This window comes from Sparassis crispa (genome assembly GCF_003851025.1).
Source record: "Sparassis crispa DNA, contig_000002F, whole genome shotgun sequence".
Classification (NCBI taxonomy): domain Eukaryota; kingdom Fungi; phylum Basidiomycota; class Agaricomycetes; order Polyporales; family Sparassidaceae; genus Sparassis; species Sparassis crispa.
This window is the reverse complement of record NW_020939749.1, coordinates 209,859-225,899: the sequence shown is the minus strand read 5'-3', so window position 1 is coordinate 225,899 and position 16,041 is coordinate 209,859. Positions and strand designations below refer to the sequence as shown.

Here is a 16,041-nt window from a genome sequence, read left to right as displayed (position 1 = left end):
GGGAAGAGACGCGTGCAATGCTGAGTGCTATCTAACGTGCGTACCAAAAGCCGTATTGCACAAACATCACGGCTGGTTGGGTTGCACATACCTTAGGGATGGAGTGCGCTGCCTACCCACTGCTGAACTGAAAATAAATATACCAAAGTCCAGAGATTTGCAAGATATTGATCTACGTCTGTATGCCCGACCAGAAGCCTGCCAGAATATGCATACCCATGTCCAAAAGGCTGTGAGTTGTAGACATATACCACTTCGCCTGCCTTTTACAGGGCGCTGCATCGCGATACAATCTGACCCGCCTGCTCACATACCCTAGTGCTGCAGACTTTGGACACTTTTGCTCATTGGCACCACATGTTAGAGTGCAACTTCAGGCTCTGACATCCTCAGATATTCACACAATCCTCCGAAGGATTTTCTGTCGTAGTTCTCAATTGTACTACTACCAGTAGAGGAGCTCGAACGTTTGACAGTTTTGGTATGGCTGAGGTTTACGCTTATCGAAGGACTGCAGCGATGCTTGTCCCTGGAATCTACTCCGTTTGTCCGGCACGAAAATCCGAATCTACAAGTTTACAACGGCTAACCCCTATTTCCTTTGCCCACCAACTCTTCTTATTCGGAGCCATTAGAGAATACACATCGCACACATCTGCATTCAGATGAACACCATTATCCCGAACTGAACACGCATCCTGGAATGATAAATCAAACCTGCATCGATGTGCTGGGAGTAGACAGATTGACTGTAGAAGCGGCCTCCTCCACTGGAATGCCAGTGTTGTGATCACTGGTTGTGTCCTTAGGTGACTGGATCCGCAGCGTGGTTAGGATGTCTTCATCGACTGCAGCATTGCGACAAGCAATTTCTCGACAGCGGATGATAAGGAGGTCAAATGAGATGCCGGCCATCTCCAACTCCTGCGGGGAACCAATAAATTCAGGTGATACCCTCAAAAAGCCTAAGGTACTCACTATATCTCCCATTGCGTACACAATGTTGCATCCCGTAAGGTCCGCAATGTATGCTATCACAACAACAGTCGTGTACACGAGTGCGGACTCAACGAAAATGCGCATAATGGCCTTTAGGCCTATCATGCCAGAAGTCTCTCTCTGGAGCAATTGAGCGGACTGCTGGTGGACAAACCATATGTAGCATACAATGAGAACTACAACCTGAAATTAGGAGCAAGCACGAAACCCATGTTTAAACACTCACCGGTGGTTCCCATGTTGAGGGTGATGTTTAAAGCACCAAATGCAGAAATAAACACTTGTAATTCGGGGGCGGCGACGAGTGAAGCACCCGGGAGCAGTGTCGCCATATAATAGACTTGGCCAACTGCACAAACGAAAACACCAATCCACAAAACAATAGGCAGCACTGGAAGGGGCTGTCTTGCTTTACAGATCACCCAACATCGATACACCTTCAAGGGGAAGATTACGATGCGACAGATAAAAGGGGCAGATATCGGACTAACCAGCATCCCATCCGCTACAAGAGTAGCCATCATAAGACAGGTGGTCTACAGTATTGTGAATAACGTGCATATTCGAGTCGAAATTAAAGGCGCACCCTCATACAATTAACCGGGTTTGAGATGTCTGTAAATACAGCTTCTGCCCCTCCGGAGCCAGAGTGAAAGACAAAGGCATCCAAGTTATAGTAAATATTGAGCACAACGTCTACTACGCCGAGCGCGTAGAGAATAAGGGCGACCAACAGGATCGTCCAATTTTTCCTTTTGGGAGATCCGCTCCGCTCCCAGCGCGAAGGACGGAGACAGTGTCTCAAGGTCAGTGTGTGAACACCGAGAGCGACACTTTCGAAAGATAATGAGAGTAGATGGCCACCGACGAGAGAGATCATGGCTAAGGAATGAATGGTCCGGGTCAATGCAATGCTCTCACAGCCCGTATTTGTATCTCATGGTAACCCAACTCCGATACCACGAGCATGTGACCACGATGCTAGAGTGAAAACCGACACAATTTGTGTCCCAATTTCTCGGCCGTGCTTACCATAGACTCATGCTCCCATGTGAGTAAATGTCACTCCGACAGAAGTGTTGGGTTGTATTTGCAACACTGTCTGATCCGAGGGCGGCATGTCGATATCTGTCACTTCCGAAGTTGTATGCTGTCGACCTGTTCAAGAGAAATAAAACCACGGAACGCACAAAGCCAATATACGGCTGCAGTCTTATCAAACGTATGGGCGGTGCTACAGTCTCACGAATCAGACGTCCGAAGCACATCCAGAGAAAGGTATCAGTGAATTGGGCTCACTTGATTCGGCATTATAAAACATGAAAATCAATGATGTGAAGTTGTATAAACTAGCGGTTACTCGCTTCTTGATTTCCGCTGAACGGCAATTGCGTGCCACATCAAGTATCCTACATGCTATACATTCAATATCTGGAGATTGGATTCAGTGGGTGAATATCGTCAATCAAGCCGCAATGTTGAGAAGGTGGAAATGAGCTTTCAGCACATACAGAATGAGCCCGTTAGGTCTTTGACACCGTCGCGCCAAGCCGCTCACTGTTTGCTTCGAATTGAGCGGTGGCTAGAATGCTTGTGACATAAGCTGCTAGGTCGGCAGAAATTCACGCTAGCTTGCTGGAGGGTCTTGTGGGAGAGTTGGTGACAAACTGCCAAATCTGCTGGAATCTGCCCTGAATGTAGAAGAAAATCACGGATCAGCGTCTAGGCAAGGAAGATAGTGGTGGGCGACTCTCCGTAACGCGGCTTAGAGGCGACTTCTCTGCATTTTGCATCCCAGACAGTCACCGCGTAGATAGGCAGCAATTACAACCGTGTTCCTCCTAACCGACCAATCTGGGACTCCGAGGGCTACGGACGTGAACTTTGCTTTAGCGCTCGTCCCGCTCACTGGGATCGTCACACTTTGTCACGGTCGGCAGGTCACGCTTGCACGTTCCGAACTTACAAAAATCTAGAAACGTTGGCACGGGAAGTCACCCTCAATCCTTATTATATAGAAGAGAAAGTAAGCTTTTGGTACAACCGGTAACAGTCTGACTCTGAATATTTTGTTACTTGGTTTACAGGGACGGAACTCCCGGGTGGACACTCGACTCGCTCGTTTTCTCGTTTGTCCCGACCGCCCGGTCACGAATCTCTATCGTAATGTTCATGCAGAATGAAAATATGATTGTGAACAGAACTGAGATCGCTTTGTCTACTATATTTGGCATGGTTGAGTAAGCTCGGAGTCCATCCACACAGCGCCAGTGCCAACGGAACATGTCGCAATAGCTAGCGGGCTCTGCCGTGCTTGCGCAGCCCTACGGACTTACAAGTGGAGGATAGCATTGTCGCACACAAAGGGAAGGAGCAGACCGGTGCTCAGATAGCGGGCATCCCTAAAAGGCCTAGAGTCAGCAACCCGGTTTTGAACAAGGAAGCCAAGATCACGCGTGAGTCTCGATAGAACAACTCCAACTTCTCCGGACAGAACTTCGTATCGATAAGCCCGTCGCTAAAATTCAGGTATAGGCGACCCATCGATATCAACTTAGCCGCGATTATTTAATAGAGTTTTTCCCCGGGGAAAAAGGTGGGGAAAACCCCAAGAGAATTCTCAGGGAAAGCTCGTAATAAGTTCAACCTGTTTTCTATTGCAATATATACTCCGGCATGCCCCTCGCGGCCTCTGTCCCTCGTCCGGCAGTCGGCAAGACTCCGTGCCACTGTCCGTTGTGTGTTCCCGCCTCCTACATTCTCCTAGGTTCGGAGCAAGCCCTTCTCCGTGCTGGCTTGCGTCAGGCTCCGGCGTGCTGCAGGACTCGCTTCCGACACCCAGCGGTGCTGTACATGGAGCGTGGCCCCACAACTTGGTCTCCTGTCAGTCGCCAGTCATGACAACTGCAACATTGGTACTGTGTACATACCCATCGTTGCCTATCTTTGGTGTTCATCTTGCCGTTCATCTCCGGCCGTCTAGAACTTGCTTTAGTGATCATTGTCTCACGTCGTTACGGTCTCGCAAGTCTTGCTGTTCCGACACAATGGGGCATTTCGTAGTCCGCTTCGTGATTTAGGAACGCTCTAAATCCTACGGGAAGGCATCCGATCCCACCGATTGGCGTCGACGTAGAGATGGGTGAAAATAAATATAAATAAGATCTAAAAAGGCAATAACAGATCCTCGCTCCGTCTTTTACTGGTTTTAGGCGCCCTTTGCCAAATTGATTGGAGTGCTGGGGTTGGTTCCGGTCCAATATATTTGAACGGACGGGGAAGATATTTTCTATATTCTCTCTCCTGCTCATTCTAGGACGGGTTTTTAAAAAGTGATCTGTAGATGCGTGAATGGGAGGATCAACCGCATGAGGTCATTTCGCCGAAACACCGAATCATAGAGTTCAGAGCCGTGAAACACATCCAACCGTAAGTAGTTCCCAGATTATCTAGAGATCGCTCACGCAGACTTGCTCAGAGTTTGTTATCACAGGCCGCTGCGTCACGGTGCAGGTGCAGGTGGAGTTTGAACTGTCCCAGGCCATACTCCACCCAACGGTAAACGGCTTTGCCGCAGTCTCGTCTGAGTAGGGTGTAGCCCCCTCCCACGAAGCAGTCCTCCACTCGGAGTCGCGGTGCACAAACACCTTCAGACGTCGTGTGGACAGTGACGGTCCATCGCCCATGGCTTGGTGTCGTCTTGACTTTTCGGTGTGTGCGCCTTTGCCATTTTCATGCGACTACTTAATCACTGCCTTCGTATGAATATGAAGTTGTCGCAAGGTCACCTCTCTGACGCCGCTCGCGGTCGCATCACATATTTACAGCCTGAAGTGCTAACTACTGGTTTCCCGTCCTTGCAGAATTGCAGGCCCTCTTTGTCCACATGGGTAAACTTCGTGGTGTAGCAACGGCTTCAAGTTCGAATTCGATTAACTCCTTCGATTAACTAAAAAATTTCTCCACTTATGAGAATCCACTTGAATGTATGTAGCCCCGCGATATATCGTCACTCGTAAGCCAGTCGCATGGTTCATACAATAACGGATAAAGCCTCCGAAGAATAGCCGTGAAGCAAACGCAGGCCCAGCAGCCCTGTAATCCTATGAATAGATGCCTCTGCGTAATGGCGGCGGCCGCAGTGCGAGATGGCTGAGCTCCCTGGGGAACGTCAAAAAGATCTTCACCAATGCCCACTAACACAATCACGACGTGCCACAACTATAGTTTTGAGTGAAGCAGCCCCTACCAAGAGCTCGAAGCTTAGCTTACATACGGAGTACTATAGTAAAGATAGAGTCGCATAGACATAGTGCATGTAAGGGTTAGGAGTTGCTCAGGGCCCGGAAGAAGCTCCAATTGCGATGCAGGCACCTATGACCTATACGTTCTACATCTCGGTCAAAGTGTGTAGGGTTGAAGATGGTCCTCTCTTCATCTTTTCCTTTCTGACGGCACATGAACCACCTACTCCACCTTCCAAGGTATATGGGTTTAGATCTAGGACATGGTCAGCGGGAAATTGGAATACGAAGAGTTTGTAATCGTATCAACCCTGTCTAGTACTCGCCCTCTTCCCCCGGTGCGTTCGCAGAGCCCCTTCAAATTGTCTTACAGGGACAGTGATACTATCGCCCCTTTGGGTTGATGAGCTTCCAGTCCTGCTCGCAAGGATCTGTGGCGAAGCAGGAAGCAATGCAGATTTTCCAGACGATGCGATCTATCGACCGGCTCAGACCAAGACAAGCTGGAGGGTTCTGGATGCAACTCACTGGGTCATTATAGAGCGACTCTAGGTATCTGGTAACGATGTCTAGCCCAGGGCAACTCGCAACATTGCACGTCTTGAAAAGGAATATTTCACCGGCACGAGCTCGTCGTAATTCTATCTTGGTTGAGGGACCACGCCAGACTCCGGTGAATGGATCCCAATAATTATGAGAAATTGATGCGATCTCCATTAGATCTTCAGGAAGATCGTGCGAATATAAATGATTCGAACCCTGGATGTTGACAGAGAAAGACAGAGGAGTACAGTCATCCTGGCATCATGTGTCTTGAAGCCGAAGTTTTTCACGAATTAATGCACGCACTGCGATCCACCATAGGACTCTTGTCTTTGCATCAGTTCGATTACCAGCAGTAGTAAGTTCCCGTTGGGTGCTTCGAATAATGGCCTTGAGGTCCGATATGATGTCATTCGTCACCACAGACCCATCGACCGGGTCATTCGGAGTAGACTCTCCGTTGTCTGAAGAATCGTCATTAGCGCTGGACGCGGAGGACACCGAAAGTCACCAAGGGACTGACTTTTCGTTTCGATTGCCTTCGACAACCTCGATGCACGGGATTGTTCCCTCCTACAGATCTTCCACTCCTCAGATATGCGGGTGAGATCCTTCATGGGCAAGCGATCGGTATACCATACGAATTCTTGCGGTGTTCCTCTACACCCATGTTTACGGCACTGCGAAACTTTGTTTTCATGTCCTCAAGAAGCATGAATCGACGAGGATACTGACTTGTGTATACCAGCGGCCGGCATTCAAGCGATTCCTAGACCCGTAGCAGAGCATGACTATTCTTCCACTGGGGTGAAGTCCGCGACAGTCATCCGCATTTAGTAACGGAGGAGATCCAGCAAGGGAGCGACAAAGAGCTTTGAGGGGAGGCGAAGCTCTAGGGGACATGAAGAATAGGCCAACACCTGGACAATGTGGTCGAGGGTGAATTGGCTTAAGAGTATATATACGTCTAGCATATGCGTATTCAAAGTCGAATTGACACCTGAATCCGGCCGGAATAAGTCTTTCAAGCGGGAAAGGAACAATGGGTAGACTGACTATGATATTGACGTAGCAGAATCCATAATTTGGGAGCGGGAAATACGTTTCGTGAAGAACACACGATTGCACTTATCGTATGAAATTGTGTGACGCACGCAGGCGGCAGCATGCTAGTGCAAACGGAAAGGCCTAATAATCTGGCCGCCTCGCCGGGTCACGTACTAAACGCGCAAGTCTGATTCAAGTGGGGCCATTAGATGCGTCCATTTCGCTTTCCAGATTGACTTACACAGACATGTCGGCCTGAAGGCGAGACTGAATTCTCCTATACTTGTTCCACGCTCAGAGGTATTGTCATACCTCTTCCCAAGACGTTATACCCTATCTCAGTCCATTCAAATCAATTACTTTTTGTTGCCTTGTCAGGAGAGCTGTCGCTCGTCTTCCGAATGGAACAAGGAAAAGTTCAAACGTGGGAGGATCAGCACACCTCGGGGGTATTCCCCGCGAATCTTGCAAGGATAACGAATTCCTCAAAGCAGCAGGAAGGACGTACAGTGAGAGATGAGAGTTCAGTCGCAAGTATTCCGTCAACAAGCGATTCTTTGTCGCCACCGTCCAGCCTGACATCGCTAGACTCGTCTGCAACCGCCTGGAAGGCTCAGAACCGATGTCCGCCGGCGAGTGCCTATTCTCCAGAAGGTATTAATTCCAGACCTGGGAAATGGCTCTGATGTCGTTTCAAACGGAGGTTCAGACCGGGTTTAAGGTGTAGAAGAAGGATACATTCCAAATCGGGCAAGATCTTGTAGAACCCGCTTCTTCGCTGGACTTCGGACGTTGGCTCACTCAGCTGATTCTGGTTCACTGGCAGGCCGCATCGGCGCGGGAACATCACTACACTAGGTCGGACTTGATGTGATCACCGCTGAAGGACGTCCACAGGGATATTCTGGAATTTATGCGCTCCTCGACAGCCATGATGGAGTCTAACTGACGTCCACATGCGAAGGTTCTCTATCTGATCGGAAGCAATGGTCGAGATCTCTTTTTCTCTGGTTCAACAGGCTCTGACGGGCTGGAATGGTCGGTGGGTGTACAGTGTCCCTTTTGGTTGCTCTCTCCCTTGACATCGGTCGGCCTTCGTAGGTGAGAAAGCCTTTGCGATGTGTAAACGTCGACGCTCGCTAATTCCATCGCTTACTGTCATGGGTGGTGCTCTTTTCCTCCGCGCTTGCTTAGGGGTTCGTCCAGTAAGTTCCTACGATGCGTCACCCATGGTACGTGAACGATGACACTATCTGGTTCCATCGTTTACCGTTATAGGTAGTGGTATTTCCCTCTTCACTTACGCGGAGTTCGCATGACTCAGTGGCCCTCCGAGCACACATGACCGACCATAACTCGTGAGTCGCTTTTCGCTGCCTGTGACTATAATAATGTCGATGCTCTGACAAGGTGAAAGGCAGTGCGGTTGCGTGGCAAAGTAAGGAACATCCGTGCGATGGTGATGGACAGCGCGATGGAAGCTATCTGCTTCATTCTCCACTCCGCAGGTTGGTCCTGAAGCGCGGGACCGTGAGCCCAGGAATATTCGGTACAGTACATATCCAACAAGGGGGTGTGCTTTCTTGCGCTCTCCCTTCGCATCTGATTACCGTCGCGCCAACTGTCTATGGCAGCTTTTTCCATGGAACGTGCTGCGCAGGTTGGCGTCACTGTCGGCCGTCGCGCTTTCGGTCTCGTTTTATTTCTAGATTTTCTAGCGACCGATGATGGCTCCACGAGCAAAAACGCCGTGAACTGGCCAAGTCAATGGCCATGAATGGTAAGAAGTGCCTTATCGCTTTGCCGCACGGCTCTGCGTGATTCCTTCCCTTCTGGCGACCATTGTATTTCGGATAAATGGTCATACAGCTTGTTGTCACGCTTGAGCTGAAGGACAAGTCTTGAAAGGTACGCTTATTCGAAATTGCGGTAGTTCTCCTGCTGATTTGGGAGGTCAGGAAGGACCTGGAGCAGGGTTTTCCCTGTATTCCTTCGGTCTGTGACAGTCATCTCAGCGCGCTTCTCACTACGCCGGTTTCCTGGACTTGATCATGTGGTACCATGCCCATGCTAGTACCGTTGGGTATTCTTATTGTCACTCCTGATGACTTGGGCTGTTTCCTCTTGCTCTCGTATGTAAACCCCCCTGGCTTCAACATGCATTGCATCGTGGTCTCTTCGCTTGAACCTATCTGAAAACCATCCTGATGGTTCGCTCGTCAAAGGGAGGCATTGCTGACTCCGTCGTCAAGGAAACATTTCTACAGAAATATCTTCCAAAATACTGGGATGTTGTTGACCATGCCGGCAGAGGTGCGCCGAAGGTCTTCGTGCTGCAGGTCGTACTGGCCAAGTGGGTGACGAAGTTTGGCATGCCTACCGACACGGCGTTTACTTCGGTAAATGACTCCCTTTTGATCTAGTCCTGGACTTACTCTAGAATTTTCTGCAGCGATTGTACAAGTGGTTTAGCAATAAGAACCGGAGGAAAGCTCGTCAGCACACAGGACGACTGGAAGTGGTCAAGTTCAAGGTCTCCACGCGGAAGCCGAGGTCTACCCCGGCGAAGAGCGCATTTGCTTCAACATTCGAATTAGACGATCTTGCGATGCAGCGCCGGTTAGACTTAGGTCTTCCGTCGCAATCGTTCCTCAAGGTAAGGACAGAGATACTGGATGAACGGTGGAAAGCATTGCCTCCGGAAGAACACCCTAAATACAGCGAGAAGGCGAAACAAATCGACGAAGAGAAGGCGAAGCGACAAAGTCCTGCGTCGGCTGATGATTATGCAATGTGAGTACGAGGATAATTGATGAATCTCTGGCCGTGAGATTAATATTTGGTTCATGTATATGCAGGCTGGCAAAGAAAATGAGTGCGGTCGTAAATACTTCTATCAAGGAGTGGCAGAAACACCTTCCTGGTTGGAGTGTCCACCTGAAGATGGGCGGCACGTTCGGGGTCAATGGAGGATTAAAGTCCTGGGAGTCAGTTATGTGGCTATCCATATCTATTGGCACGTAACACATCCTATTTTCTATCTCAGATTTGACGTACCGTGTTTCGGAGGAATAAAATATCGCCAGTTCACAGATGGAGATGGCACAGGTCGATGGAAGAAGTTCGATGACCACTTCATGTCATACCTCAAGCACCAACACCGTACGACCGATTGATACTTGACCTGCTTAACACTGATTTTAATCTAGGAATTTCTGAGGGTTGGACGAGCGACGATGCGGGAAATACGATGCTTCCCCCATACCAGAAGACGTGGACCTACGACGATTTCCTTCAGCGACTGCTTCTCTACTTCGAGCGGCACTGGGGTAAGTCTGTTCATGTCGTCGACGAATCAGCTCCCCGTTGGTTGATGACACCCTTATAGAGCACCAGACCAACACGACGACCATCCCCTGGGACAGTATCGTCGAGGATCCTTCTGCTTTCCTTGCGATAGACCTCCCAGCTGATTTCATTTTCAAACGCCCGAGCGATTATTCCTTCCCCGAACTGATCGAACTATACTCTCATCTTTCGGTCGCTGAACAAGAGTTACTCGAGGCCCCGGTAATATTTTCAAATGAAGCAGTGCGTTATACTCGGCGGAAAGGCAACGCAGTCAGTCGTACCAGCGGTGAGCGAATTATTCAATAGATCTGTTCCGTATGTTGCGCTGACTAAGCTCAGATAACCTAAATACGCCGACCACTTCGCCCACATATTCTCATCGCCGACAATCGGATTCGCGTTCTTCCGATACGAGGAAGGTGCGGTCATTCAGGGCGCATACGGAGGGCAAGTAGTTCCTTCTTTCACATCTGTTGCCGAAGGACGCTAAATCCTGGATCGTTGACCACTAGTGAACACCGGCCGTTCGCTGGGACCTTGGACCCAGGGAAAGCGCCTCCGTAGAGTTGAAACTAGTGGTAAGCACAGAGATCATATTGTCTTTGACAGCGCTGACGTCATTCTGTTTCCGAAGATGAGTCTGAATCTGATACCGAAGCATTGGAGGTCAAGGCGAGGAACGAAGAACCAGGACGATCAGAGGGTAAGCGACATTGTATCTTGCATCGGGTGTATATTGAAAGTCGATTTTCAGCGGTGCCATCGCACACCCAAGTTCGGCATGGAGACGAGTGTTTCACACGTGTTACATCTCCGTCGCTAATCCTTGAAGGTGTGTTGACATGTGTTGCTTGAACAACGCTTTGTCTCACAGTTCGTAATGCTCCGTTCCCGCCCTTTGCGTATTTTCTTCATCCAGATGCGTCTGATAATCAGAGTGAAGTCAGTATCGATTGGACTCCGGAACGAATTGAACAATATGCACTGCAATCACAGCTCATGGAAACGGAGGATGGCCACGTTGCGGACGATAGTCATGCAATAAAGAACGGTTTGATTCTTTGTCTCTAGTACAATCGCACCCGATAATAGATTGTTTTATCATAGCTTTCACTTCCCTCACGCGTGTGAGCGATTCTGCTGAGATTGAAGATTCGCAAACCTTGGATGGATTAGGGGAACTGCACGGGATTCACAATGCTAGGGGTAAGTTTTTCTAGCTCTGTGCCCATATTGATTGATGGGCCAGTCCATCCATAGTGCTTGCAGATCAACACTCTTGCAATTGCTCAGCCTTCTGCCCTCCTTGGGCACGACATCTTTCCATTGTGACATCTCAGGAATATGACCTGATCATGTCAACTTGTCCGAGTTGGCTGAAGAATGTCCTCCTGTACTTCAAACACGCAGCGGTTCCTAGGCACTGTGGGGCATGGCGTAATCTGTTGAGAATGGCGATGAAACTCGACCATTGTTTGCCTGTGCGTGGTCATCCCTCCGTTTAACTTCACGGTTCACATGATCTCGATAAGCAGCATGGTCGGCTATCATCTGATGTCCTGGAACTACCGGTGAGCGATTGGCTCTCAGAAGCCCAAGATCACCTAGCGCGACATAACAAAACACCAGCAACTCTCGGTCAGGAATGTTCCACGTGGTGGCTTTCACTACAGCCACCAAGACGCCGTGGCTCACAGTTAGATGACTTACCGCATCCTGCTGGCTTACCGGCCACTGCATGGACGGATTTAATGAAAGGTGGGCCGGACGGTGTGGTGGCAATACCACGTGCACTTGCGTTGTGTTACCCAACCCAAAATCGATCACATGGGTTGTCCAAGGCACAGTGGCACAGATGTGTCTTTGATGTCAGCTGGGTGTTCAGCCAGATGTTGAGAAGGTAGCCTCCCTTGCTTGGATGCGTCTAGTCATTACTAAATATTTGCGGGGTGACAACCTCTGCGAATTGTCTTTTTCAAGTCCTTCCCAGTGACTAGAAAAATGCCGCCTGGCGGAGCCAGTGACCTTACTTGCGACTGCTGCGGTGATGAGCAATAATTGTAGGATCACCACATTATAGACTACACAAAATTTCGACGCAATGTATCAAAGTGAAGTGAAAAAAACCAAATGGAAGTTGCATCACAAAAATTCCACTTCGCGAATAAGCGGAGTGATGGGGAGTCTGTACAAGTCTGCGGGAATGGAACACTTTCCGAGTGAGTCGAATGCACTGGCTCGTCACTACAACGCATGCGTCTGGTACTGTTGGTGCTGCTCACGAGGGAAATGAACCTGCTTGAAGTCATTCTTGAGACCGAAATTGAGGCCATTCCTATGGCGGCCAACATGTCTAGGTCTAGTGAAGTCTGTAGCGACGTAATGGTGAGCACCCACGGTGCTCGCCATAAAATCGTCCTGAGACACATTCGAGCAAGCCATTAAATTGGAGGGCCTGCAAGGTCGTTCCTGGACGGCATGCTGGGCAAGCTGTGCTTGTTGCTGTTGGACGTGTTCCCGCACGATGGGTCCTTCCATGCGCTTAAAGTGGTTGTGTGCACGGAATGGGTTTGACATATTGATACTCATCGCGGTTTGCATGTGTGCCTCGGCATCAAACAGGTGTGAATCCGCATATGGGAGGTTCTGCATATCGTGAAGAGCTGAAGAGAATCAGGAATTGAGCATCTAACATTGTGGATATAATATCTACGTGCTAGTCACCTCGGGTGGCATATGCAGCATGGTTCCCGAGAGCATCATTTGGATCTGGCACTGTCACAAGCTCTGGCAGATTGTTGTCCGCCCGTGCAAAAAGCTGCTGGCGCTGACGCATACCACTCTCATGCAGTAGCGGAGGTATTACACTCTTCCCCCGCGCGACCAGATGCCTATCAGACATGAGGCAAGGGCTGGCATTCATGTCCAGGTCTAGGCCCGATTGAAGAAATTGAGGCAAGAAAGGGTTAAAATGGGAGTGCTTTAAGTTGACGTTCGCAGCTTGCGATAGGGTGAATGGGGCCAAGGACGGTTCTCTACCAATGAAGTATTGTGCGCGCTAGAAATAGATCGGCGTCAAAAAGAGTTATCCTTTTGGAAGTGGAAGGAACCCGTCTGCATGTCATGCACATGTGCAAGATCCGCTCGAATACTGGAAGACACAGAACACGCTCCGTTACAATCCAGTTCACATACAGGTTTGGAACCCGAGAGGAAGGAATGCGAGCGCCTTCGGTTACTACCTCGCAGACCGATCGAAACAGCTTCCATACACCCGGTCGCCCAACATAGAAGCACGAAACGCTCACCTTCAACTTCCGCTGCTCGTTCGTATCCGCGAATCGAACCTGGATCCTATGCGGCGTCGCGTGCTCGTCGTATACCATCCTACCATCCAATCGCTCAATAATCTCTTCAGCCGCCGCACGCGTCTCCAATCTGCACGTAGAATCGGCAATGTCACACGTAGACCTTCCACATTACCTCAAACATCGTGAACTCACCTGGCAAATGCAATGATGCCCGGAGGATTACTCAACCGGGTCCGGAAGATTCGACTGCTTATAATTCGGTACGGACGCACGAGCACCGCCAGATCGGTCTCATCAGTGCTGAGAGGCAGGTCCTGCATGTACAAATTTGTTGACGATAAGTCCTGCGTCGACTGCGCCTTGTACGAGTCCGGTGCATGGGTACCTGGGGTATTCATGTTGGGAATATAGTGGATTCGCTGGAGGTCGGAAGGGCTGGGATGAGTCAAAGCAGTCGATGCAGTTAAACGAGGAAGAGATGGAAGTGAAGGCCAGATTGAGGAAGACAATATAATTGACAAAGATGCCCACAGCTAGCGATATGAATCCCAAACAGGATGAGTGAAATGACGAACCTTACAAAATGACGGATACAAACGACGATACTTGCCCAGGGTTTCAATGCACTTCTCCGCGGCATCGATGCTGTCTAGCCTGTATAAAACCGAATGAACTCGTCACAGCCGCACCTCCATGAGCTCGTACGAACTTGAGACGTACAGAACGAATCCATACCCTCTGTCAGCGGCAAGCGTTAGCGGTGTTCATAGACAGAGAATGAAGAAGACGCAGAAAATACGATGCACAGCTAGAGTGTATATCAACATCTGATGTAGTGAAGACACGACATTCGTCGTGGACAAAACATGACCTAGAGCACGAGACAGCTAAACCATAAGAAAGGTTTGGCCATTCAGCATCTCAGGTGCCGCACCCCACATGGGCATCAGACGACAACGGCATTCGATCCAATGAGAAATCCGTGACTGACTAAACAGTGATGCGAGCAACTCATCAGAAGCAGTACATGAACAGCCAAAATGTGTCGTTGAGTGCAAAGCACTCCGTATGCTACTGAACCCCGATGCCTTGACAGTGAGGCCGCTCCAAACGCCAGAGCTCGTTAGAGAAGAGCACTTCGATACAATAAATGCACAATATACAAGTATTTGCCGCACATAGCCATCGCACTAGTTCACACAAGGAAACACGGCTGTAAAATCAACGCTCGACATCGCGTAGGATGTCAGTGTCGGAAGACTGAGCGTGGTGGCGACAAGTGGTGACAGAACGTCAAGCTCCCGGGAGACTACAGGCGTGAGGATTTCCATGGAGCTGGTGGGCAAAAGCGAGCGCCACGTAATAACCCCAAAATAACTACGAGAAGATAATGATCCCAAGAAACGAAACTCGATGGCGACGTGCCGCACACAAGTTAGGGATTCGAAATGGACAAATTACTCACGAAAGCTTGTCGATCCCATAGCGTGTAAACGTACGCACGCTGAGGACGGTTCCAAACTCACGCGTTATCGCGTACAGCTGATCTTCAGGGAAATTCGGTGGCAGCCCGTTGATATACACGTTGGGGATCCGTGTATGCTGCTGCATCTGGTTCTGCCCCTGCATGCGAGCATGCGGGAGGTATTCGGCCGTCGCTGGGTAAGGAGAGGAGAGGATGCGCATTTTCAGTGGCTCTGCGGCCGCAAGTAAGAGACGACAAGCCGGCGACGTGTTGGTCGAGTAGCCATCGAGTATACCATGCGCGTCGGAAGCTGTGCAATGGCAGTCAACCGCAGAGGCGGCAGGCGATGGTGCTACTGAGACACCAACGGCGACAGTAGAGATACGCGGGTCGTCGCGCTTAATGGTGCAGGGCCCTGGCACAAGCTGGTACATACCAGTCGGCGAGTCGAACTTGTCGAACCTGCTATAGGATTGAGGCTCAGACGAGGGGAGAATGTTCCCGGTGCAGGAAAGGAGGGGATATGCCGCGGACGAAGACAGAGAGGACACGCTCGCGGAGGAGCAGGACGATAATTGGGGGGGCGTGAGCGAGTTCTGGGGCGTGGGGTGCGTAAGCTGGCCCGTGGATGGGGGAATCGGCGTACGGCAAGGGGGGTTAGAGGCGAATGGTTGGGCTGCAGAGGTCAAATTCGAGGGCGTTCGGAAGCGCTGGTGCAGCAGATGAGGCTGATATGTGAGACTATTCCAAGGTTGCATGGCTGATAGCAACCGGCTTTCAGAGTATGACTGCGATGCTAAAGCGAATTGGGCGTTCGTTGGGTCTTGGAAAACCTTTCGCTTGAATAGAGGAAATGGACAGTAGGGACAGGAGAGTGTGGCCTGATACAACAGCGGATGATCGCAGTGCGCGTTCGGGGTTGCATCCAAGTCCCGCGAGCATTGTGATAACTGGCAGCGCCCGCAATTGAGTGGGAAAGGCCGCTTTGTTTGCGACCAGATCACGTCATTGTTAGTTAGGTGTATTCCGACGGGTTGACGAAACGGGAGTCATGCCTTGGCCCTGCTATCCACGCTGCTAT

General features: G+C 50.0%; 3 protein-coding genes across 3 annotated transcripts; 1 reads left to right on the top strand and 2 right to left on the bottom strand.

Annotated features, from left to right (window-relative positions):
- Window positions 1-711: 711 nt before the first annotated feature.
- Window positions 712-1,879, bottom strand: SCP_0300650 (hypothetical protein; the record flags this gene model as incomplete). Its single annotated transcript, XM_027755462.1, has 6 exons — window positions 712-924; window positions 979-1,175; window positions 1,226-1,348; window positions 1,415-1,436; window positions 1,491-1,535; window positions 1,586-1,879. 6 exons carry the CDS (start codon window positions 1,877-1,879, stop codon window positions 712-714), a joined length of 894 nt encoding a protein of 297 aa, XP_027611263.1.
- Window positions 1,880-9,040: 7,161 nt separating this feature from the next.
- On the top strand, window positions 9,041-10,639 carry SCP_0300640 (hypothetical protein; the record flags this gene model as incomplete). The annotated part of the gene is made up of 7 exons (XM_027755461.1): window positions 9,041-9,232; window positions 9,286-9,626; window positions 9,692-9,820; window positions 9,880-9,995; window positions 10,043-10,162; window positions 10,222-10,470; window positions 10,524-10,639. 7 exons carry the CDS (start codon window positions 9,041-9,043, stop codon window positions 10,637-10,639), a joined length of 1,263 nt encoding a protein of 420 aa, XP_027611262.1.
- A 1,789-nt stretch (window positions 10,640-12,428) lies between these two features.
- SCP_0300630 (hypothetical protein) lies at window positions 12,429-15,718 on the bottom strand (the record flags this gene model as incomplete). Its single annotated transcript, XM_027755460.1, has 5 exons — window positions 12,429-12,847; window positions 12,909-13,242; window positions 13,493-13,622; window positions 13,688-13,930; window positions 14,961-15,718. 5 exons carry the CDS (start codon window positions 15,716-15,718, stop codon window positions 12,429-12,431), a joined length of 1,884 nt encoding a protein of 627 aa, XP_027611261.1.
- Window positions 15,719-16,041: the final 323 nt, after the last annotated feature.